Source organism: Polypterus senegalus, chromosome 7 (assembly GCF_016835505.1).
Source record: "Polypterus senegalus isolate Bchr_013 chromosome 7, ASM1683550v1, whole genome shotgun sequence".
Taxonomy (NCBI): Eukaryota; Metazoa; Chordata; class Cladistia; order Polypteriformes; family Polypteridae; genus Polypterus; species Polypterus senegalus.
The window spans coordinates 66,511,784-66,536,274 of record NC_053160.1 but is presented as its reverse complement, the minus strand read 5'-3'; the positions used below and the strand labels follow the sequence as shown (position 1 = coordinate 66,536,274).

General features: G+C 34.5%; 1 protein-coding gene across 7 annotated transcripts in view; it reads left to right on the top strand.

Moving 5' to 3' along the window:
• nrg1 (neuregulin 1) overlaps window positions 1–24,491 on the top strand; it is a 172,680-nt gene that overhangs the window by 111,050 nt on the left and 37,139 nt on the right. For 5 of the 7 annotated variants that reach the window (XM_039758776.1, XM_039758773.1, XM_039758775.1 and 2 more), the window contains one exon: window positions 16,526–16,655. In XM_039758776.1, coding sequence (XP_039614710.1) covers window positions 16,526–16,655 — 130 coding nt within the window. Of the gene's footprint in view, window positions 1–2,511; window positions 2,529–16,525; window positions 16,656–24,130; window positions 24,199–24,491 lie in introns of those variants that run through there. The other 2 variants (XM_039758774.1, XM_039758777.1) reach the window with 2 other exon arrangements.

The window sequence follows — 24,491 nt, the reverse complement described above, 5'->3', positions numbered from 1 at the left end:
TATAAGCTGCTTAATGCCATTGTCATTTAATTGGTGTTTTTCCCTTGTGATATTGACATTCATGTAACCGTGTTTGCCATACAAGAACATACAAGAAGAAGAAAAAATGCATGGAATTTCTTAAGATTTGCTTCCAAGCCTGCTTTCTCCATTGCACTTAATTTTTCCTGTATGAGTGTTACAGGTGTCCTCAAGTTACTAATGTATAGACACAAAGATGATTGAATTTACCATCACACTCGGGTTGATTATGCTCATTAGTTACCTGCATAAGCACACATAATTTTTTGTTGTTGTTCTTTCTGGCCAACTTCTTAGATGTGTTTTTTTTTTATTACTCTTTCTGCTTTAAAGTTGTAATCTGTACAGTTTCTTAGTTGCTGGAATGTTAGTTGTCATCACTCAGTGTTCAAAGATTGTATGGTGTCCATAAGTACCCTACTTCTCTCTCATGTGATTGTTTATTCTCTGGTTTTTAAACTCTAAATGTTAGTTTGTTCTTTGAAATGACAGAATGCTGGGAATACTTCTGGGATAACTAACTTGAATACAATTTGTAAATCTCTCTGTGTGAGTTTTAATTAATCGACACACTTGACTCCCAGAGACTGAATTTGGAATTGAAGTGACAATAAGAAGTTCCAATCGCATAGTTTCCATAAAAACCGATCCTTTATCTGGTTATACATATTAATCTAATAGGCCTTTGAATGTTAACTTTGTTATCATTGAAATTCAGTCACTGAGATATGGTTTAATAAGTACACTTATTTTGTACTTTACACTTTTGGCAAACTGGAAAACAAATTAGCTTGCATTAAATCCAAACTATGCCTGTCCACTTGGAGATGGTGACCCCCACAGAATACATCTCTGTCACAAAGATTTTTCATTGTTACCCCATTGTTTTTGTCACCTTTTCCCAGGGTTTATGTTTTACTTCAACTGTTCAAAGCCTTGCTCTTCAGTCAGTTGGCATCTTTATGTATCCTCAGTGTGAATGAATATACTATACTTTTGTACGTCAGCTTTCATCTTGTAGATGTATCATACACTTCAGTTACTCAGTTTTTTACAGACTTCTATAAAGGTGCATACACTTTAGGAATAAATTTGATTCATATTTTGTTTAAAATAAATAAATTGCTACAGTATATAAAGCCTACTGAAATATTTATATAAGACATATTATTTTATACACCATGAAATAAAAAATTAGATAAAAAAATTATGGACTATGTTGTCTTATGTCATGGCAGCTTCACTTACAGGCACATGCAGATATTCTGAACTACTGTTTTGAAGAATTATAAATTAGGAATTAGAGATTTTTTTTTCCTGTACAACACAGTTAATACATTTTAACAAGTCCACAGTCTGATGGGAAAGTAGTTGTAGCAGAAGGCTCTATAACAGTCTGATGTGTGGTGGTGGAAAAAGAATCCTTTAACTTCGAGAATTGAAGATGTGTATTATATTGTATATTTGGAAGGCAGATATTGGTTGGCACACTTTTGTTTATCATCTGTGTGTGTTTAAAATTAACTGGAAACATCAAGAAAATGGGATATTGGTAGCTTACAGATACTGTATTTGTAAATATTATTAAAAGGCTCTCTACCACAAAGCAAAGTATAGAGTGTGTTACATTTAGTAGGTAGATCAAAGTAATATACTGTATATTAACCTTTGTACAAAGTTACTCTTGTAAATTGGTAGAGACTCAAATGACCTGATACTAAAACCCACAAAAATATATATTTTGAATCTCTTGATTTAGCAGATTATCTTATCAGCAGGGCCTTAAAATATGTGTGCATCTGTTGCATCCACAAAAGCATGAATTCATATCACAGGTTTTCCCCCTAAAATAAAAATAAGCTGCTGTGTAAAGAATTTTAAAAATGTAGATGGGGTTGATGCACATTTTTCCCCAATTGATAGAAAAAAAAGACTATAATGATTTAGATTCAACAATACTCTTTATGTTAATCAACTGTTACTTCTTTAAGGCAAATCTAGTCTAATCTGCTTCTGTGAAGAAAACCCGTTGGTTTGACAACTTGGGCCTTTTTTTGCACTTAGAGTTCATATATGCATTAACAAATATGAATGGTTTTTCATTCTATAAGAGTCAATATACTTTCTATATAATATAGTTTCAAAGAGAAGACTCGTTTTAATAATGAATGTTGAGGTCACAGATAAGTGGAATAAAGTCTGAAGTGAAATTTAAAACTTTTTAGAACTGTAATAGCTTAAAATACCATTATCTAGATTAAATATTTGTGACCATAATACCACAATTTTTAACTGTCACACAGATTTAAAATGTGAAGAAACCTTGCCTGTTCATCAGCTATGTAAAACTGACTTTAGAAAATGGATACATGGATGGACAACACAGTCTGTGGAAATCACTGTGCTCTCTTATTAGCACTATATTTGTTGGAGAATTTTTATTCGGACTCTCATTACATGGCCATAAATGGAGCAATTTTAGGGAAACAACCATAAACCTTTGCAAGGTAAGAGGTTAGCTTTAGTTGATTTGCATTAATCAGTCTAATCAAGATATATTAACAGCAAAATTCAACCATCATCAAATGAGTCTGTTATACATTTATTTATGCATTTATTTTTTTTCCATATTGTGGTGATGTATTCTTGGAAAAACTACAAAATTTCTTTATGAAGATTATTCTTATCTGTCTAAAATGTTTTTCTAATTTTAAGTGTTAGCATTGTGCATTTATTTATTGTGAAGCAGTGCTACTTAAGACTGAACTAAATTGAATTTGCAGCAGCTGTGATGTACAGCAGGTAGAACATAATAGTCTTTCTTCTAGATGTAAGGATTTTATTAAGGTAACACTTCTACCCTGTTATTTTTAACTCTAATATTACAGTAAAATTTCACAAAATATTATGTTCAAGTTTCACTCACATACACATTCATTTTCTTAACAAGGCTTACCTGAGATGAGTCTCTAAACGATCCGCATGTGGATATTATGCAGATGAGTCTTTATTTTAACTTAATGTTAAAAGGTTAATGTTTTTAATGCTATCCCTATCCATGTTGAGTTTGAACGTTCTCTATTTGCCTGTGTTGAATCTGCAATGAACTGGTATCCTTGGCTGGTTCCTGTCTTGTGTCGAATGGTGCAACAGTAGGTCTTAAAGGGATTTAAGGATATTGTTATTTTTGTTAAGATGCATATCTTCTGTTCACAATGGCTTTTAATTTTATGCATGTTTAATCTAATTACTGCAGGCAAAGTAGAAAACAAGTAGTAAAATTAATCAGGAACATGTTAACATTTTGTATGTGTGACACAGTACTGTACTTTAGGCCATATTCATACATTCATTCATGAAGGAGCAAGAGATTCAGCCTTCAGATGTCTTTAGGTGTCATATTGGCTTATTCTGGTGCTTCACAGTTCAAGGGACATGGGTTATGTTTTTAGCCTTTTTACTTTCTACATTAAGTTATCCTGTTTTGTTGTGACTGCATGCATTTTCTCCAAGTATACTAATTTCCCCTCGCATCCCACAAACATGCACATCACTGAGGTTGTTGTGTCGGAATATGGACTAGTTACCTGCCTTGTGCATGATGCAGCTTACTCACTGCATCACTATAATAGTATAAGTAGGTGCAGAATATGCAAGGAGGGTTGCATTTTTTGCCTTTAATATAACAGTGCAATGTCTAGATATTTATAGTAAATATATTAATTTGTGTGGCAAAATCAGCTTGTCTAATAGCTTTTAATTTTGGTGCTGAAACTAGAATGTTATTCATCTGAGTAAAAAGTACATTAAGGGGTAATGAAAATCTGCTTAATTAGAGCATTGTGGTTTAGTGGCTTAGTGGTTAACTTGAGACTGCAAGATTTACAGAGTAAGGTATGTACTTTAATCAATGCGCATATATATATATATATATATATATATATATATATATATATATATATATATATATATATATATCTCTATATACAATATATATATGTATATATACAATATATGTATATATACAATATATAATAATATATATAGATTTATATATATAGATTTATATATATATATATATATATATATATATATATAGATATATATATATATATATATAGATATACATTCACCTAAAGGATTATTAGGAACACCTGTTCAATTTCTCATTAATGCAATTATCTAATCAACCAATCACATGGCAGTTGCTTCAATGCATTTAGGAGTGTGGTCCTGGTCAAGACAATCTCCTGAACTCCAAACTGAATGTCAGAATGGGAAAGAAAGGTGATTTAAGCAATTTTGAGCATGGCATGGTTGTTGGTGCCAGACGGGCCGGTCTGAGTATTTCACAATCTGCTCAGTTACTGGGATTTTCACACACAACCATTTCTAGGGTTTACAAAGAATGGTGTGAAAAGGGAAAAACATCCAGTATGCGGCAGTCCTGTGGGCGAAAATGCCTTGTTGATGCTAGAGGTCAGAGGAGAATGGGCCGACTGATTCAAGCTGATAGAAGAGCAACTTTGACTGAAATAACCACTCGTTACAACCGAGGTATGCAGCAAAGCATTTGTGAAGCCACAACATGCACAACCTTGAGGCGGATGCGCTACAACAGCAGAAGACCCCACCGGGTACCACTCATCTCCACTACAAATAGGAAAAAGAGGCTACAATATGCACAAGCTCACCAAAATTGGACAGTTGAAGACTGGAAAAATGTTGCCTGGTCTGATGAGTCTCGATTTCTATTGAGACATTCAAATGGTAGAGTCAGAATTTGGCGTAAACAGAATGAGAACATGGATCCATCATGCCTTGTTACCACTGTGCAGGCTGGTGGTGGTGGTGGTGTAGTAATGGTGTGGGGGATGTTTTCTTGGCACACTTTAGGCCCCTTAGTGCCAATTGGGCATCGTTTAAGTGCCACGGGCTACCTGAGCATTGTTTCTGACCATGTCCATCCCTTCATGACCACCATGTACCCATCCTCTGATGGCTACTTCCAGCAGGATAATGCACCATGTCACAAAGCTTGAATCATTTCATATTGGTTTCTTGAACATGACACTGTACTGAAATGGCCCCCACAGTCACCAGATCTCAACCCAATAGAGCATCTTTGGGATGTGGTGGAACGGGAGCTTCGTGCCCTGGATGTGGATCCCACAAATCTCCATCAACTGCAAGATGCTATCCTATCAATATGGGCCAACATTTCTAAAGAATGCTTTCAGCACCTTGTTGAATCAATGCCACGTAGAATTAAGGCAGTTCTGAAGGCGAAAGGGGGTCAAACACCGTATTAGTATGGTGTTCCTAATAATCCTTTAGGTGAGTGCATGTGTGTGTATATACAAACAGATACACACAAGCACTACTGATGAAAAGTTTTAAAAACACCTCAGATTTTATGGAAATATACACAGTTTAATGAAATCCAAGGCATAGAACATATAAACAATGTCAAATAAATGAATAAGTTATAAATACATTTTTGATTGATTATTTTAATATAACTGCCAAACTGTGATAACACCTTTGATTCAGAATGCCAGTGACTCTGTGCAAGTCACCAACTCTGCCTCTAGCAAAAGAACCCCAGACCATCACACTTCCTCCTCCATGTTTGACAGTTGGTGTCACACACTAAGGAACCATCCTTTCACCAATCCAATGGTGAACAAACACCCTGTGTGATAAACCAAAGATTTCAAATTTTGATTCATTGGTCCATAAGACTTTCTTCTGCAATAGTCCACAGGCAGTATTTCAAGGCCCTATTTTGTCCTTAAAGGAATTACTTTGTTACTGTCTCTCGCCCAGTCAAACCTGCAGCACAAAGTCTCCTGCTTACAGTAGAAACTGTGACTTTCTTTTTTTGACCACTGTTAAACTGTGCTTGAAGCTGTTGTGCTGTGAGGTGCCTATCATGAAAGCTGGTGACCCACAGAAACTTGCCCTTTGATTGGATTGTGACTTTGGGTCTGCCAAACCTCTTCCTATCAGAATTTCTTCCAGTTTCTAATTGCCTTTGAATTGTGTAGGACACCATTCTCACTGACACTTGGATTTATTTTTTTTGATTTTTTTTTTTGCAATGAGGTTAATAATACTCTGTCTCATTTCATCTGTTAATGGCCATTTACTTGCTATTATCACTGGCACTTCTTACAGCGTAATATTGTTCAAGTAGCACTTCAGAGGGTGTAGTAACCCAGTCTGTTCCAACTCTGCTTTAAGGCAGACAGAGGGTTTTTAAATAATAATAATAATAGAAGCTGGGAAACCTGTTAAAATTGTTTGCTTCACCTTGCAAGGCTTAATTTACTTTAATTGCTGCAGAACATTTGTAGGTTGCACCTGTTAATTGCTCCCTGAAGAAGGCTTACTTGTAATATTCTGATACTTCCTTTTTTCAGTTTTTGCTAACCTAAACCTTAAATTTAAACCTTTGTTAGTTTACTTCTTACCTTTTCACTATTTTAGGTTATTCGTTGCATTTCATCTGACTAAACTGGAAGAAAAACTAGAAAAACTGAGATGTTCTAAAACCTTTGATTGGTAGTGATAGTTTGTGTGTGTGTGTGTGTATATATATATATATATATATATATATATATATATATATATATATATATATATATATATATATATATATATATATATATATACACAGGTCCTTCTCATAAAATTAGCATATTGTGATAAAGTTCATTATTTTCTGTAATGTACTGATACACATTAGACTTTCATATGTTTTAGATTCATTACACACAACTGAAGTAGTTCAAGCCTTTTATTGTTTTAATATTGATGATTTTGGCATACAGCTCATGAAAACCCAAAATTCCTATCTCAAAAAATTAGCATATTTCATCCGACCAATAAAAGAAAAGTGTTTTTAATACAAAAAAAGTCAACCTTCAAATAATTATGTTCAGTTATGCACTCAATACTTGGTCGGGAATCCTTTTGCAGAAATGACTGCTTCAATGCGGCGTGGCATGGAGGCAATCAGCCTGTGGCACTGCTGAGGTGTTATGGAGGCCCAGGATGCTTCGATAGCGGCCTTAAGCTCATCCAGAGTGTTGGGTCTTGTGCCTCTCAACTTTCTCTTCACAATATCCCACAGATTCTCTATGGGGTTCAGGTCAGGAGAGTTGGCAGGCCAATTGAGCACAGTAATACCATGGTCAGTAAACCATTTACCAATGGTTTTGGCACTGTGAGCAGGTGCCAGGTCGTGCTGAAAAATGAAATCTTCATCTCCATAAAGCTTTTCAGTAGATGGAAGCATGAAGTACTCCAAAATCTCCTGATAGTTAGCTGCATTGACCCTGCCCTTGATAAAACACAGTGGACCAACACCAGCAGCTGACATGGCACCCCAGACCATCACTGACTGTGGGTACTTGACACTGGACTTCAGGCATTTTGGCATTTCCCTCTCCCCAGTCTTCCTCCAGACTCTGGCACCTTGCTTTCCGAATGACATGCAAAATGTGCTTTCATCCGAAAAAAGTACTTTGGACCACTGAGCAAAAGTCCAGTGCTGCTTCTCTTTAGCCCAGGTCAGGCGCTTCTGCCGCTGTTTCTGGTTCAAAAGTGGCTTGACCTGGGGAATGCGGCACCTGTAGCCCATTTCCTGCACACGCCTGTACACGGTGGCTCTGGATGTTTCTACTCCAGACTCAGTCCACTGCTTCCGCAGGTCCCCCAAGGTCTGGAATCGGTCCTTCTCCACAATCTTCCTCAGGGTCCGGTCACCTCTTCTCGTTGTGCAGCGTTTTCTGCCACACTTTTTCCTTCCCAAAGACTTCCCACTGAGGTGCCTTGATACAACACTCTGGGAACAGCCTATTCGTTCAGAAATTTCTTTCTGTGTCTTACCCTCTTGCTTGAGGGTGTCAATGATGGCCTTCTGGACAGCAGTCAGGTCGGCAGTCTTACCCATGATTGCGGTTTTGAGTAATGAACCAGGCTGGGAGTTTTTAAAAGCCTCAGAAATCTTTTGCAGGTGTTTAGAGTTAAATAGTTGATTCAGATGATTAGGTTAATAGCTCGTTTAGAGAACCTTTTCATGATATGCTAATTTTTTGAGATAGGAATTTTGGGTTTTCATGAGCTGTATGCCAAAATCATAAATATTAAAACAATTAAAGGCTTGAACTACTTCAGTTGTGTGTAATTAATCTAAAATATATGAAAGTCTAATGTTTATCAGTACATTACAGAAAATAATGAACTTTATCACAATATGCTAATTTTTTGAGAAGGACCTGTAAATATATATATATATATATATATATATATATATATATATATATATATATATATATATATATATATATGAATGACATGATTTTCTGAAAAGGCGTTATAAGTGAGTTGTTCAAGATATTGTAAGCCAAAGATTGGGACTTATCTTGCAATCTCCTTGCTTTGCACATTAGCACATTTTGTCCCAGTAATGTTATTGTAAGGCATCTTGAGCTGATATTCAGCTGTTAAAAAAAAAAAAAAAAGTAAACGTTCAAGTTATAATCAAATGTATTTGGTATGATTTTTGTGTTTCTGATAAATAAGTAAACTAGAGTGCCAATGGTCTGTTCTCATATTTCATAATATTACAAATTATACGTAAAGGTAGGTGTTTTAAATATGAATAATCTGACTATACTGCTCTTCAAGTCAATATAGTATTCTTCTGCTCTGTGTGTGTGTGTGTGTGTGGAGGGACAAACAGAGAACAAGGCTATTAACTGAAGTCCACAGTTTATGGTTCTTTCATTTTCACAAAATCTGTAATGAAAGTGAAGGGAAAGTTCTGGTTTGCTGCTGCAAGAGGTTCTGTATGGCTAGTTAGAGTACATCAAAGTCAATGCAGGATTTGAATTACTGTGTATTAAAAGATACAGCATCACCTGGCTCCTGCTGTCTTTTCATTATATTAACTAGGTGTGTTATCTTTTTGGAAGATAACTGCAACACCGGATGAGAAAATTAGATCAAAAGATAGCAAGAGCTCTATTAGACTGCAGCAATACTGCATCAGCTTGACTGAAGGATGTGTTGAGCTATTGATTTTGAAGCAGACACCATCAGGGACTTCATGTTCGCCACCGAGTTTAAATTGTACAATCTGTAAAATCACGCTTTGCCTTTCAGGTTCAAATTAAATGTCTTTTGAAGACTATTAATGTTTTATAGAATTTTACACTGGAGAAGGGAACAATTGTAAGCTCCTTGACTGGATTATCTAATTTTAAAAATAAATTTCATTGCATGGAGTCATTCTTTGAAAGTACAATACAGTGAATGTACACTACAGATCTGTTTAGTATATGTGTAATAGATCTCAGATTTAACATAATTTCTTTCTTAAATTCTTTAATAAATGGCATTCTCAAGGTTTTCTTCAACATTTGCCATCACATGCCAATTTGATTTGGATACTTTAAAACTACTTTTATTTTGGGTGGTATTACTAATGATTTATCTTAATCCCAAGTTTAGTGCTACCAAGCCAGAGCAGAAAACAAGGTATGGTTATAGTGCGTGTAAGCCAATTCCAGTTGGTGAGAGCTCTGTTTATGTGTGACTTTAAAAATCATGAATTTATTTCATTATTTCAAATAAATATGTGTTACTCATATACATGTTGAATAAGATACATATTTATTTACTGTATGTAATAGACAAAGTTGGTGAGATTTTGATGAAGCCATAACAGTGGTGTAGAAATATGATTATGTTTAAAAGACACACTGAAGTCAATTGTCAGTTATAACGTGTTGTTCTTAAATACAGTAGATAAAAGTATTGAAGCCAATATTTTATTTTAATGTAAAAATCAACAAGGCAGATGTTTTCATTGTCAGAAGAAGTGTCCTTGAACTTTGTACAAACATCTTTCTAAAACCGAGATTGTGCCCAGGCTGCAAAAACAGGAGATGGAAAAGCTTGCAAGAGTTTGACTGTCTTTCTGACATGGCAGAATTTTTTTCATGCCTTTTGGTTTTGTGTTACTTTCCTCGAACAAATATAAAGATCTTTCCATTGATTTTAGTGTCTAATTCCAATCGGAACATTTTGAAAAAGTCATGCTCAGCTCTTCCACATTGTAACTAAATACTGTCCTGATACCAAAAATACCTTTCAAAAATGCATTGGATGTTTCCAGTCTCTGTGTTTAAAAATATGTAATTACCTGACTAAGCAATCCTACGTTTTCCCCAATATGACCCCATCAAAATGAATTCTTAACACATACTCTAGTTATCTAAATCTATAACTATATTCTATCCTCTTTAAAGCTTAGATAGAAATATTTATTCACTTAAAATCTCAGCAATTTATTATGTTCTGTTTCAAAGTAATATGAATGCATACATCATTTATGGAAAATGACAAACAAATATAATACAGTACATAAGAATAATAAGAACAATTTGAGACTTGGAATACTACTCAGCATTTGATTGCTCTCAAACTAAGTTGTTATAATTAATAATTTAATTAACTATTTACCCTAGATCAAGATTTTAAATTTCTCAAATTTTATAGTTTATAACTACACTATTGGGCCCTTTGTTCAATGGTTATAAATATACTTTGTAATATTTGTGGGAATTTTGCATCAAGTAGCTGCCCTCTGTCAACATGATCTTGTAAATTTAAAAAATTGATATTAAAATAACCACTGACATCCATCTTACTTTTTACTACTTTTTTTTGTTGTTGTTGCATTACCTATTTGTCCCCATTCAACTAGACCAAAAGGATCAACTCCTATATAATATCCTTATTCTTCATACTCTGCAGTCCAGGCATCAGTCTAGTAACCTGCCTCTGGAATTTTCTTACCGCTGTTATGCCCTTCTTTTAATATAGATAGTGTAACCAAGTGGAGGTTCTCCACGAAGCAGCACACACATGCTGTGAATAGAATTTATATCTGTTGTATGTTTATAGATGCCTTCTTAGCAAAAATGCAAAATAAAATACACAAATGCAAAACAGTTCACCGTCTAGGTTTTATTTTATTTTACTTTATGCTTTTGTCAATTAATCCATATAGCAGTTCTTTCAGGGCAGCAAAGTTGTCCATGGCTACTATCTGGTTGAAGAGGATAAGGAACCTCTGTAGTACAACCAATATGGTTTATGCCAGAGTTGTTCTCCCTTTTGGCATAGGAAGTTAAATGTCAGACCTTGAGCTATGCTCCTATTTCCTAATTCGATGGAAATTAGCTGTCCTTAAGTGGTAGTCCATATTCTTGCAGAACATTTTTGGACTGGATAAACTTTTAGGAAATTCCTTTGACCTTTTTGGCATGGCGTTCCTTGGATGCTTCTAGTCCTCCCCTGTTAAAAAAAGAAGAACATGCTCTAAAGAATCTGGAGTTCCTCATCCTTTTCCTTAGGGATTCTCCTGTGCTTTGAGCATGCACTTCCCAAGGAGGCAGGTTAAATTGTGAATACAGTAAAACCGCATTCATCATTCCATATATGTTTTATACACCTTAAAAAACCTCCTATGATATTCACTCCAAAGTGTGCTATGTAAATTAACATCTTGTTAGCTTTTGTAATCATTCCTGCACACTTTATGGCCTTCCTTGCAAGCCACATTTTCATGTCTAAGCCACCTTATATCTTTATATTTTAAACTTCTTTTGCCATTGGTCTTCCAAATTTTTCTGAGTCTGTGATATTAACTCATTTACCCATGCTGATACTAATCTATAAGTGAAACCAGCTTATGAAATTATGTAGTTGTTTAAGTAAGTTAAAAATATTGGCATCCTCAACACTGATCACTATAGAATCAGAAACTCATCATCATAACCTTTTCCATTCTGTACTTGAGTCAGTTTTGTACTGATCTGTACACCACTCCCTGAATTGCTACCTGCTTGTAGTTTAATGATTTGTTTTTCATAAGACAAATATTTTTGTAGAACTCATGGTAAATGATATCATATTTTGTATTCCTATCGGATGTTTTCATTGTTTCTTAGAATATCTTAATTTGTTTGGTTCCTGTCTAAGTTACTTGTGACTATCCACTAATACACTCACAACAGATGGCTGTTTTCAGTAGTGCCTTTTACAATCAACTTAATTTAATTTACTTGTAACACCATGTATCCTGATTAGCCTGTAATTAGCAGGTTGGGTTTGAACACACTCTTGCATTTTGAATAGTTTACTGTATATATATTTTTTTTTTCTCAATAATTGAAAGCAAAATGTGTTCTTACTAACACCAAATTTACATTATCCTATTTACATCATTTCCTTTTTGCTCCACCTGCACTTTAAATAATCTGATTGATCTTGCAGTCTTAAAGTGCTGTTAACAAAAAGGACACAGGAATTTTGTGTTAATGTAAATCACATTGTCTAATATAGACACCATCACATAAAGAAAATAGCTTCTGAAAAAAAAAACTATGACAACTGTGTTACACAAGTAATTCTGAACAGTGTATACAATACTGAAACACTGAAACAGAATGTGTATACATATTTTATGCTAGATATTTATTATTTATGTGTTCATCATATCAAAATTAGTTGAAAGTAAGTTTTTGTAATTTTACAATAAACAAATTCTTTAGCTCTCTTGGTCTAATTTGTGTTGGTTCTGATTTTGTCAGATTTGCACACATTGCTGTTTCTAACCAGTCCACTTTTTTATATAGATGCATCTGAATAAACGTATTAAATGAACTTTGGAGTTTAAAAGTCCTTATTCTTTTAATCTTATTCTTGTCATAAGGATATTTAAGGGTTGAGTTGTCATCGTGAGACAGTGTCATTTTATGATACATATTGATTAAGGATTTGTTTGCACTGTTACTGTTTTTATATAATTAATTGAATGAATGATATTATATAGTATTTGAGAGCTGATTGGTGGTTGGACACCTCACAGCCCACTTTGGTAAAAATATTAGCGATAAGAGAAGCAATGAAAATTGTGTACAGAGATCTAAATTTAAACCAGATCTGTTATGATGTGCTTCAGTTATTTTTTGTCTAACTATATATGAGCAAGCAGGTTTGTATTTGGCAGATGTAGGCTGGTCATCAGTTATAAAACTTTGTAATAAGAGATGATATAATGCTAGGATTCATTTCTTTTCTGGTCACTTATTTTTATGTACTGTAAACTACATAGCAATAAAAGTGCTAAATATTACTGTATTGCCAACTACCATTAAAAGTAGAGGACCAAATAGTACTATATTGTAGCTACTATTATTATACGTAGATACAAAACAGCATTCTGCATTAATGTGCTTTTAAGAAACCCTTTAACATTTACTTACATTAAGCATTACAAGGTATAACCACCATAATCACAAGACAAATTATGTAAAACCAAAGAATATAAAAAAAATCAAAGAATATTACTTGTTTACCCATAATAATCTTAATACCTTCCGTTTGTAACCACATTTCTTTGTATCTATTCACTCATCCACAAATCAATGCACTTAATCCAATTGAGGGTCACAAGAGCACATTAGGTACAACACAAGGACTAGCTCTTACCAACACTCAGTCACATCAAGCCAGTTTACTAAATACAGTAGTCTTTGAGAGTTTGCCTTATTAGTGGTTAAAAGTATCTGCATTTATGGTTCCTGTACCAAGAGTTTAAATAAAATGAATTAAAAATAAAGTTTAATTGTTTCATGTATCTGAGAAAAAGTGAAACATAAAAAATCCTTTACTTTAATATTTGGTGATGTTAATCCTAAATATGTTCCATTCCTTAGATGGGCTTTCCAGGGCTGCCAGAATCATAACTGTAAAAATTATATTGTTTATCAAATCATTTGGTGGCAAATTATTTTTAAAAAAATCTGAAGTGTATCTCTGCTGTTAATTCCTTTTTAAAGTGAGTAGCAAATGATGAGGCTTTTGGTAAATAAAGCAGTTAGAATGAGGGATCACCTTTGGCATTCCCCTTGTGTGGATGCAGAACTTAAATTAAGACTTGCATCTAAGTATTGATTCACTGTAATAGCCTTCTATGAGGCTTACTTGTGCTCTTGCAGTAAGCTTTTATCCCAGGACATAAAGGAGGAAAATATTTGTCATTTCATTTTCTGAGTGTTGTTTTCTCTCCCTAGCTTGATTATTTGATTTCAGGTTGGTAATTTTATTACCTTCTAATCCAAACACTGACTTCTTTCCTTTCAATAAGCTTTCAAGTCAATAATAACACTGATGACGTAAAAAAGAGGTTATTTTAAAAAGTTAGTCTTGATCTAGACTAACAGGAGAGTGCAAATGCTTTGCAGATCACAGAGAGTCTTAGGAGAATGACGTGTTCCAGCCTGCTGTTCAAATCCATCTTTATGCTTTCTGAGATTTTAAAATGCTTTCAGGTAAGGCAAAGAAAGTCAAAGGCTTAGTAATTTGATTGATTCAAGTTGTTTTTCATTCATTTGCAAATACAGAGTTCCTTCAGGTCCTTATACTTGATATTTTCTTTTTTCACAATTTGATCAGTTTAAAGAACAGAGAGTTAACTTAATAGAATTGTGTCTTGATTTATTACATGTAAGCTTACATGTACTTATTTTGCTAAATTATGACTGTGTGCTGTAGGCAAGAATGGCTGTTGAGAGAGTGCAATATTTCTGTTTTCTATTTTAATTGTAATATCCTATTTGTGTTAGATGAGAATACTTCTTTTTAAACTTGTGGGAAACTTGAATAAGAAAATTTCATTTTGAGAAAGTGAAAATAAGTGGTGTATACTTTTTAATCTAATGTTATATAATGTCTAATTTGAAGCTTTATTTTAATTTGATAGTAATAACACAGTTGGCCTTTTATTTTTAAATAATATTTAAATGAAAATCATTCCTGGTATAACTTCATACTTTTTATAATAAAGTATAAATGAACTCCTGTTTATTTTTTCCAATTCCATATTGTTCGGGTTTCTCATATTAAGCACAGAGGTTCCGTTGATTTAATTTAGATGAAATGTAAAACTGTTTATAAAATGGTACAGATTTTAAACAAATAGACTATAATTAGTTTCTACCAACTCATGGCTAAGGAACACAATTTTGTTTTCCTCCATTTAGCATTAGCATAGTCTAAACATGTTTTTTTTTTTAATTTTTCATAAAATAAATAGCATGTATGGTTATGTTGAGTATAGTCTTTTTATTTTAGAAGTAAATGGTCTAAAAGTTGTTTCATTCTTTTTTTATGGGTGTTCTCTTGTGAAAAAGGTTTATGAAATTCAACCACTTATGCAGTTGCCCTCTTAAAAAGTATTGTTTATATGTAGGTATGCTTGTGTATATACTATATAGGTATATATAAAATACACATTGTGCCTCCTGGGTTGATAATGAGATGAAAGCAAGGGGTTAGGTGGAAGAAAGTCTTTTTAGCCACTTTTCCTATAGATTATAGCCTTTTTGTGCATTTTATGGCTAATAAATTTACCACTCTGTACAGTATAGTTGTATATTCAGTACAGTGTTTATTTCTGAAGTTATTGAACAGCTGTATTGAAGGCAAAAATAGTATTTTTATCAGAGATAAATGTGCCAGGGCAAACAATGCAAGTTAATCTGTAGTATAAACAAAAGTATTTGTTTATTGAAAAGGAGTCTTCTTTGAAGTTTTGTATAATTGTAAACCTTACATAGTAATTAATGGTGATAACTACAAGCTTTGTCCTGATTAATTGCATAGTAGCTAAGTATATTTTGAAACTGATACAGAAGGTCCAGAATGTTCTTCCAGCAGTGCTGGAAATTCATTGTAAATTCTTATTAATTTAGAAAATTAGAAACCTGAAAAAGAAGAACCTTTCCAAGAATCCACAAGGTCAATACTGGAATAAGTTATTAGGTCTTAATGTAGGTCTCTAGTTTCATGGTGACAATATATACTGTACTTTTAAGAGCATGAGGTCATTAAGTGCTTTTACTTTTTTATCAAATGCAAATTGATTTTCTGTCTCAAGTTTTGTTGGATGTAAATGATTATTATACCTATGTCATTATTGTATTTTTTGGAACTTGAAACTACATCAGTTTTAATGAGTAAATTCAAGGGATGTTGTTTGTTGTTTAAACTTTCTTTTTTGTTGTTTAAACCTTGTTTAAACTAATATAATTTTATTACAGTTTTTTTTTTCGTTCTCTGCTTTTTTTCTTCTACTTTGAAGTATTGTAACCAGTCCTACGATGTTCTTACTTGTATAACTGTGCTGTAGCTAGTTGAAGGGGCAATCTGAATTTCCTGGATGTTGAAATCAAACATTAAGCAATCATTTGCTAAATAAAAAATCCTGCAATCTTATTGTTTACAATGAAATACTGTAGTATTTCCCTTAATCTATCTACAGTAATCTTTTCATGATTTTACAGTATAGTAGTTTATATACATTTGATCCCTCTATGTATTGTACATGCTAATCATAATATCAACTTTTTTTTTTTTTTAGCTTCTACCACACCTCCTATAGGAACTGGCCATTTCATAGGATGTAGTGAGAAAGAGAAAAACTATTGTGTGAATGGAGGTGAATGCTTAATGCTCAATGATGTTCCCAGCAAAATCAAGTATCTTTGCAGGTAAGCAGTTATTATGATTTAAGAACAACATTTTAATATATCATAAAAAATAAAATAGGCCTAAATGGTGCCTTCAGAGGGGATGCTTCAGAAATTCTTTCACACCAAAATCACTTTTTCTGGATATTTTAAGCAAACTGATTTTAAAGAATAACATATTTAACCTGTGATTGCAATGCATTCATACTATATTAAATGTAATCAGTAGCCTGCAGTATGTTTAAAGAGTAAAAATATGTTTAGAAAGTGTGGTAGGTATCCTAAAATATAGGATGCTACTGCAACATATTCAAATCCCAACTCAGTTTTGCTTTGAATTTTCACTAAACCTTTTTAAAACCTTATTGGACTGATACATTTCTTTTGTTGCACATTTGTTTCATATTGGATCCTACCTTGCCATCTCAGTAGCTGCTTGATTTTGGGAACCTGGGAAACAAGCAGCTACATTTTAAATTTGAAAACTGCTGGTTTAAGCTTGACGTTGGTTCACAAAGGAAAAAAACAGCAACAACTTGAAAGACACAAGTATCTTAATGTTTGCATGCTTTGGCACATTTGCTGATCAAAGCTGAACTTTTGAAAAGACAAAGCGCTGTTTTGTGTATTTCTATAAGCTAAGAGGAAAGAATTTAAATACTTTTAAAGGAGCGATCCTGGTGCATGATTGAAATACTATTTCCACATGGAAGCCTGAGTGATTATCTCCTGATGTCAGTGACCCAACAGAGAGAGAGCATGTCTATAACGACAGCAAGATGCTCGCAACTCCAGCTCAGCCCAGGTTATTTTCTGGATGAATGTTAATGGTAGACTAATTGGAATAGCATACTGATTCCCAATCAGAAATTGATGAAAATATATATGAAGTAACATTGCTTCAAGGAGCTATTATGGAAAAATATGAACAGTTATCCAACTTGATAAAGTACATAGAAAACTGTAAGAAGGATAAAGGTAATTGTGAAAACATAATTAAAATAATTGAAACAGAATTTTCTGCAGCAAAAACAAAATATGTAGAGTTAAGTGTGAAGTTATATTCTTTACAAAGTGATGAAGATGAACAAAAGAGGCAAACGTAAAAGTCTCAGTGCTAAAATGAAGACTTTAAATACTTTTGTTGAAGATACTATGAACTGGTAAAGGAAGACATATCAAAATAGAAGTCTCCCCAAGGCACCTTTCAATACAGTAGATGAAAAGAAAAACGAATATCTCCGAGTAATTCAAATCTTTACAAGGCTCCTGGAAAACCAATATCTCTGATTAATCCAACCCCTTACAATGCTCCTAAAAACATAGATGAGAAGAATTATTTGTCATATGATGCAAGTAGCTGTTCACACTATGAACAGCAATATAAAGCTCACATACCTGACAAAAAGATCCCAGTGTTTTAAGATGACCCAATGACCTTTGTAAAATATATTAGAGCATTTGATCAAGCTGTGGGAGAGGTGATGGAGAAGCCCTGTGATAAATTAGACTTCTTGGTGCAATTTACCAAAGTTTCAACACATGAAATTGTTAAAAGCTGTACATACCTGCCACTGGAGGAAGTTTACAAAAAGGCCATGAAGCAGCTTAAAAGCTATTATGGAAACCAGCTACAGAGAGCTGATGCATACCTAAACAAAGCATTGAAGTGGCTGCAAGTAAAGTCGGATGATGGAGCAGGTCTGAGAGATTATGCATCTTTTCTTTGCAGCCATATAAACATTATGTCCAACGTGAAGAACAGTTATGAATTTGACAACAGCTCAGACACTCATACTTTACTCTCATAGCTTCCCTACCAACTGAGAGGATAGTGGGAAAATATACAGTAGCTTGCAATACTGAGGAAAATTAAAACAGGCGCATGACTTGCTGACCTAGTTGACTTTGTAGAACAACAGGCTACATGATCCTTCTATCCTGTGCATTGTAGAGCTTATCAAAGCCATATTTCCAAGAAGGAAAAGGAAAAGACTGACAAAGGGAAGTCTCGCCTGAAAAGTGGCCAGAGAAGAGGGAGTTTTGCTACAGTTGCTGCTGAAAAGGGAATTCAGGACACCTCGGTCAAAATGGCAGCTGTTTGTGCATTACATAAGCCCTGTCTATATTGAAATAAAAGTCACATGCTTGCAGTAAGATCAAAATGAAAGTAGCATTGACTTTTTGAAATCTAAAGTTTTATGCTTTAAGTGCCTTAAACAAGGACATCTTAGTAAAGACTGTGTAGAAAAAAATAAATGTCAAATACAGTATGTTCTCAGCTACATCCAGACATTTTACATATAAGTAAAGAAATGGGTATAGAAAATAAAGCCTCACCCATGAAAGTAGAGGACATTAATCCATCAGAAAAGAAGAATATTTCTTGTTTGTATGTCTCTTTGGAATTAGAGACGCATACTGCTACCGGGGCTGGTAAAGAGTATGTCCTAGCTTTGGCCCCAGTGAAAGTTAAGTCTGAAATTAGTTAAAGCTGTATAGAAACCTATGCCCTTGTAGACTCAGGCAGTACAGCAACTTTCTGCACAGAAAAACTTGAAGAACAGTTTAAATCTTCCTGGAAGAAGAGCTCAAGTTCATATCAGCATGGTGGAAAGGGATAAGGTCAATAAACAGAAATTGATGAAATGTTCCATCCTATCAGAGTTACAGGTTTGTGGAGCTATGGGAAAAAATATATTTATTGAATTGCCAAAAGTTTACACACAGAACTTTATCCTATTAAAAAAGGAGAACATCTCAAAGCTAGAGGAATATTGCAAAATGGTCTTACCTCAAAGATGTGCATCTACCATAGACATAAGCAGAGGTGGGCTTGTTAATAGGTACAAATGTTCCTAAAGCTGTAGAGCCATGATTGGTCATACACAGGAGAGGTGAAGGATGGATTATCAGTGGTCTGCTAAAGGGGTCAGATAATGAAAGACTGCAAAGACATACAGTCAATCTTGTGTCAGTAATGGAAATAGAACAAATGTTACTCCAGCAATACAATGCCGACTTTACAGTGCACAGCTGTGAGGAGAAAGAGGACATGTCACAAGAAGATACGTTCATGCCCATAGTCTCAGAGTCTGCAAAATTGGTGGTTGGATGCAATTGCATAAATTTGTCTTTGAAAGATGAGATACTTAACATGTCAAATAATCGTTGGATTGCAGAGCAGTGTGCTATTGTTCTCAAGAAAAAACTTAGAGCTTAACATTCCATGAGGATTACAAAATATTCTTGAAAGATATTTTAGATAAGGGATACGCTATTAAGGTACCCACAGAACAGTTATCACTCAGCCATGATGGTTTGTGGTACATTCCTCACCATGGAGTATTTCATGAATAGAAAAATTAAAATTAGAGTGGTTTTTGACTTTATAGTAACTTGCCAAGGGTTCACACTAAATGAACAATTACTGAAAGGACCTGACCTAACTAATACTTTGCTTGGAGTTCTTGCAAGATTCAAAACCAGCTTCATTAATAGCAGATATTAAATCAATGTTTTACCAAGTAAAGGTTCCAGATGAGGATGGGGATCTCCTTCGCTTTTTCTGGTGGCCTGAAGATAATCTGAACGACAGACTAGAGGAATACAAAATGACAGTATATCTTTTTGGTGTTATGTCTTCACCCAGTCATATTTCATCTGAATTTAGCTTGTGGGAGTTACAATAGAATCTCTCATAGATTATGCATTAATCCATCCATCCATTTTCTAACCCGCTGAAGCCGAATACAGGGTCACGGGGGTCTGCTGGAGCCAATCCCAGCCAACACAGGGCACAAGGCAGGAACCAACCCTGGGCAGGGTGCCAACCCACCACAGGACACACACAAACACACCAAGCACACACTAGGGCCAATTTAGAATCGCCAATCCACCTAACCTGCATGTCTTTGGATTGTGGGAGGAAACTGGAGCACCCGGAGGAAACCCACGCAGACACGGGGAGAACATGCAAACTCCACACAGGGAGGACCCGGGAAGCGAACCCGGGTCTCCTAACTGCGAGGCAGCAGCGCTACCACTGCGCCACCGTGCTGCCATTATGCATTAATATATAGGCAAAAATTTTAGTATAACTAAGAAAATAACAAGTGGCTCTTACACATCCAGCCGCTAAATGTTGATGCTAAGTGCAAAATCATTTACAACAGCACTACTTGGATAACAGCCTTAACTTTTACTCATGAACAGTTAAATGAAAACTTAAAATGTAAATGTAAAAGCACAATCCGTATTTATGCACACAGAATATAAGATTAATCATTTCAATTAATTGCTGCTTCTTAGAGCAAGCACAAATTACTTATGGATCTGTCCAGTGTGCTGGATTTAGTCTGCACACACTCTCTTCTGACTGCACCTTTGGCACCTGGCATTGTCTTCATGAACAACCCATTACCCAAGAGTTCCTACATACAGTTTCATCTTTGATGAGAACATCTTCACCTGGTTCAAAATGTCGTCTTTGTGAGAACCATTTCTGACATTCGTGAAGTATTGGTAAATACGCTTTAGTCCATCTTTTCCAAGACAAATTAGCACTATATTATACTTGCTTTTCCAGCATCTTCCTGTATACTGGTCATTTTTAGAAAAAAAGTCCTGGAGGTGTGCTGGATGGAGTCTTGAGTAACAGCAAGTAATTGGGTGTCAGTGCCTCCAAGTCATTCGGATGATCTGATATCTTTGTAAGGGGTTTGTTGCTGATGATGGATTCTGATTCATGCATCACTGTTTGAAGACTTTTGTCATCTAGCATTTCTTGGTTAAGCACTAAGTTGAGGACTTTTATTATGCTTCTAAGTTGTCTTTCCCACATGCCGCCTTGGTCTACACTGATAACGAAATAGGAACCAAATAGGAACTGAACTGACAGCCTGAAGTCTAGTGACTTAGAGACACCAAAATCAATGACAGAAGAAATCATCTACACTTTATTCACAGCTGATTAAAAGAGAAGAGTCCACAATTTCTGTTTGGCCATTATAATGCATCAGTTGTTATTTGGTCAGAAGCAGTGCATTATGGCAATTGCAGTACAAAGAGATGAATCATTTAAGTTGACTAAAATTAGATATTTTAAAATCTTTTTTAAAAAAATCACTTGAAACATGACAATCTATAGTATTGTATCAAATATTTGGCATTTTGTTTGGCATCAATATACCAGTCCTGAACCAGTGTTTGTGATTTGGTTTCCAGTTTTCACATAATTTTGCAAACTGGTTACAACCAACAGTTTTTACACTACAAAGGTATTTGCCTAAAAGCTGTAAATTACTCTGCACTCTGTGGTCATCTGTGTCATTTTCCCCTAGTTTTTGCACCCCACCCCCACTTTAATCATCTAAATGAATGCTGCAGATGCAGGATTTCTTATGGGCAATTGAGAAATGCAGTCAACAGTCCTAAAGATACACTTGGCTCTTGTCCATTAGATGCATAAGAGAGTGTTTCAGACTGTTCTGTAAGATTAAGTATCTGCTTAAATGCCCCCATGACTAAGCAAAAAATGCTGCTGAACTTAAGAGCCCATGTTGTCATATTGTGATCTCTGCAAGGTTTAGTCATTAAAAAAAAAGCAAATACTTTATTCTTCTTTGCTAATCACAAGTTGATGGTAAGAAAGCAGTTTTAGCTGATCAAGATATGTAGATGCATAGGAGTGCTGATTTAACACTATTTGGTGATCCAAGTTTAAAAGCAGCACAGTTTAAAAATAAAAAGAAAGAAAAGAAACTTGTGCAGATCAGGTATAAAATATTAAAGTTGTTGATGAATTCTTTGTTTAAATATATGTATGTATGTTTTAAGCCCATTCATATATAATTAACAAGTTCATACATCATGTTAAAGGTACTGGCAAACATGCCTTTTTAGCATTCTGTTGCTTTCAAGGTAAATTGGCATAATGGTAGAGACATTAAAGTGTATGCTTAAAAGGCAGGAGAAAACAGACATAATTATATTAATCACAATACAGGACCTATACATGCGTCCACAGGGTTTTATTCATTCTTTGTTTGAAATGGTTTGACAGACCTCTGCAAACATTTGCCCACTCCTGGGGTTTGATATACTGTTTCTGCTTTGCACTTCTTGTGCCAAGAAACATACTTTACTTCCTACACTGTTCTTTGTCATAAAAGCCTTAGCATGAATCGTAAATAACCAGAATACCAAGACTACCTAAAATGCTAAGGAAAAGAAAATTGTCATATGCAGTATTTTTCAGTGTATTTCATGATAGTCAATGCTGTTGTGCAACTGTTGTAAATGTAGAATGTAGGAATACAGTATTACCATGGAAAGATCGTCAAAAAAATCTGTCACCCTAAAATATTAGCAGACCATCTTCTGCACCACTTTGTGTAAAGTGTTATAGTGCATTTATTGCATCCCTTGACATATTATTTTACTGTAATTCTGGAAAAGGCATTCCTCACATCTGCATAATTTCATTCAATGACGTTGTACAATGGGAAAATAAAGGTGCTTCCTAGTTACTTCCGGGGCTGGACATTTGTACTTCATTTGGCAATTTGACATTGCTGCATTATTGTGTTTTTGTGTTTTGTATTTCATGTGTGGGTACAGCTGTAGCTTTTAATGTTTATACTACTTTGTGTTTTCTAATTAAGTGTTCATTGAAAAGAAGTAATATCTGTGCCCTTCCCCAACACTCCTTTTTAAGTAAAATTAGCTTGAAAATACGCATTTGCAAATGTCATCCTTAGAACTTGTTAGAGATTTGCCCCTCTAATTTCAGTATATTGATAAGTAAACTAGCTATGCATCTGTCCGCAAAGAGCTCTCCAGAATTCCCAGATAAGCTGTAATCCTGCTGTTTTTGGCAGAATGTGTTGTTATAAAGATTACAAGAGCAAGTTGACTACCTTAGGTCAAAAACAACAAATATGTTTCGTGCTAAAGGAGCACTGAACAATTATATGAAGAAAAAAAATATAGTCTTGAAACAAGCAAACAAAAACAAATCTATAGAATATAAAAACTAGCTTGGCAGAGCAGCTACAAGCCATCAGAAAAGCTAGGAGCTATGATACCCACATAATTAGCTTATCTTCTTATAACTGCACTAAATGTGTTTTTCTTTTATCAATTGGAAATTGTACACTAACAATTAATACAGTAATTGAGCCAAATGCATGGAAGCAGAACACTGATTATGCTTCAGGTGACAGCAGAGAATGTAGGATATAATCTAGATGAGAGAAAGAAGGAATATAAAAGCTAGTTTCTCATTGATCTCTGAAAACTGTTTATATTTTGATTTCATTCCAGGAATGTATGGGAACTTCTACATTATTATAAAAAGTCAAAGGAGTTTTTTGTACAATTTCCAGAAACATATTGTTGTTGTTTCATTGAACCTCAAGCAAGATGTCTCCAGCTAATACCACAGATACACTTATTGGATTTGGGTTGTTTCTTATTTCATTTTTGCCCTCCAGGTGCAAACCAGGATTCACGGGAGAGCGATGTCAAGACATTGTGCCTTTGAGAGTCCTAAGTCCTCAACGTATGTCCCACTCACAGAACAAAATGCTCTTCAAATCACTGGTGTTTAATCACTGCTAAAAATGCCAACCCCTGTGTTTTTAAATTAACAGGTTTTGGGATTTTCATATTATTTTTCTCCTTCCTATCAAGAAAAAGTTTTTGTTGCTATGCATTTGTAAATTGTTTCCTACAAGCTTCCAATGTTTAATGTGCCATTTTGTTGCTGCATGGTGTGGCCACCTTAAAAAAATTAAATTGCCTATCTCTGATTTACCTCTATTTCAGAATGAAAATCTGGTCAATATTTCTATG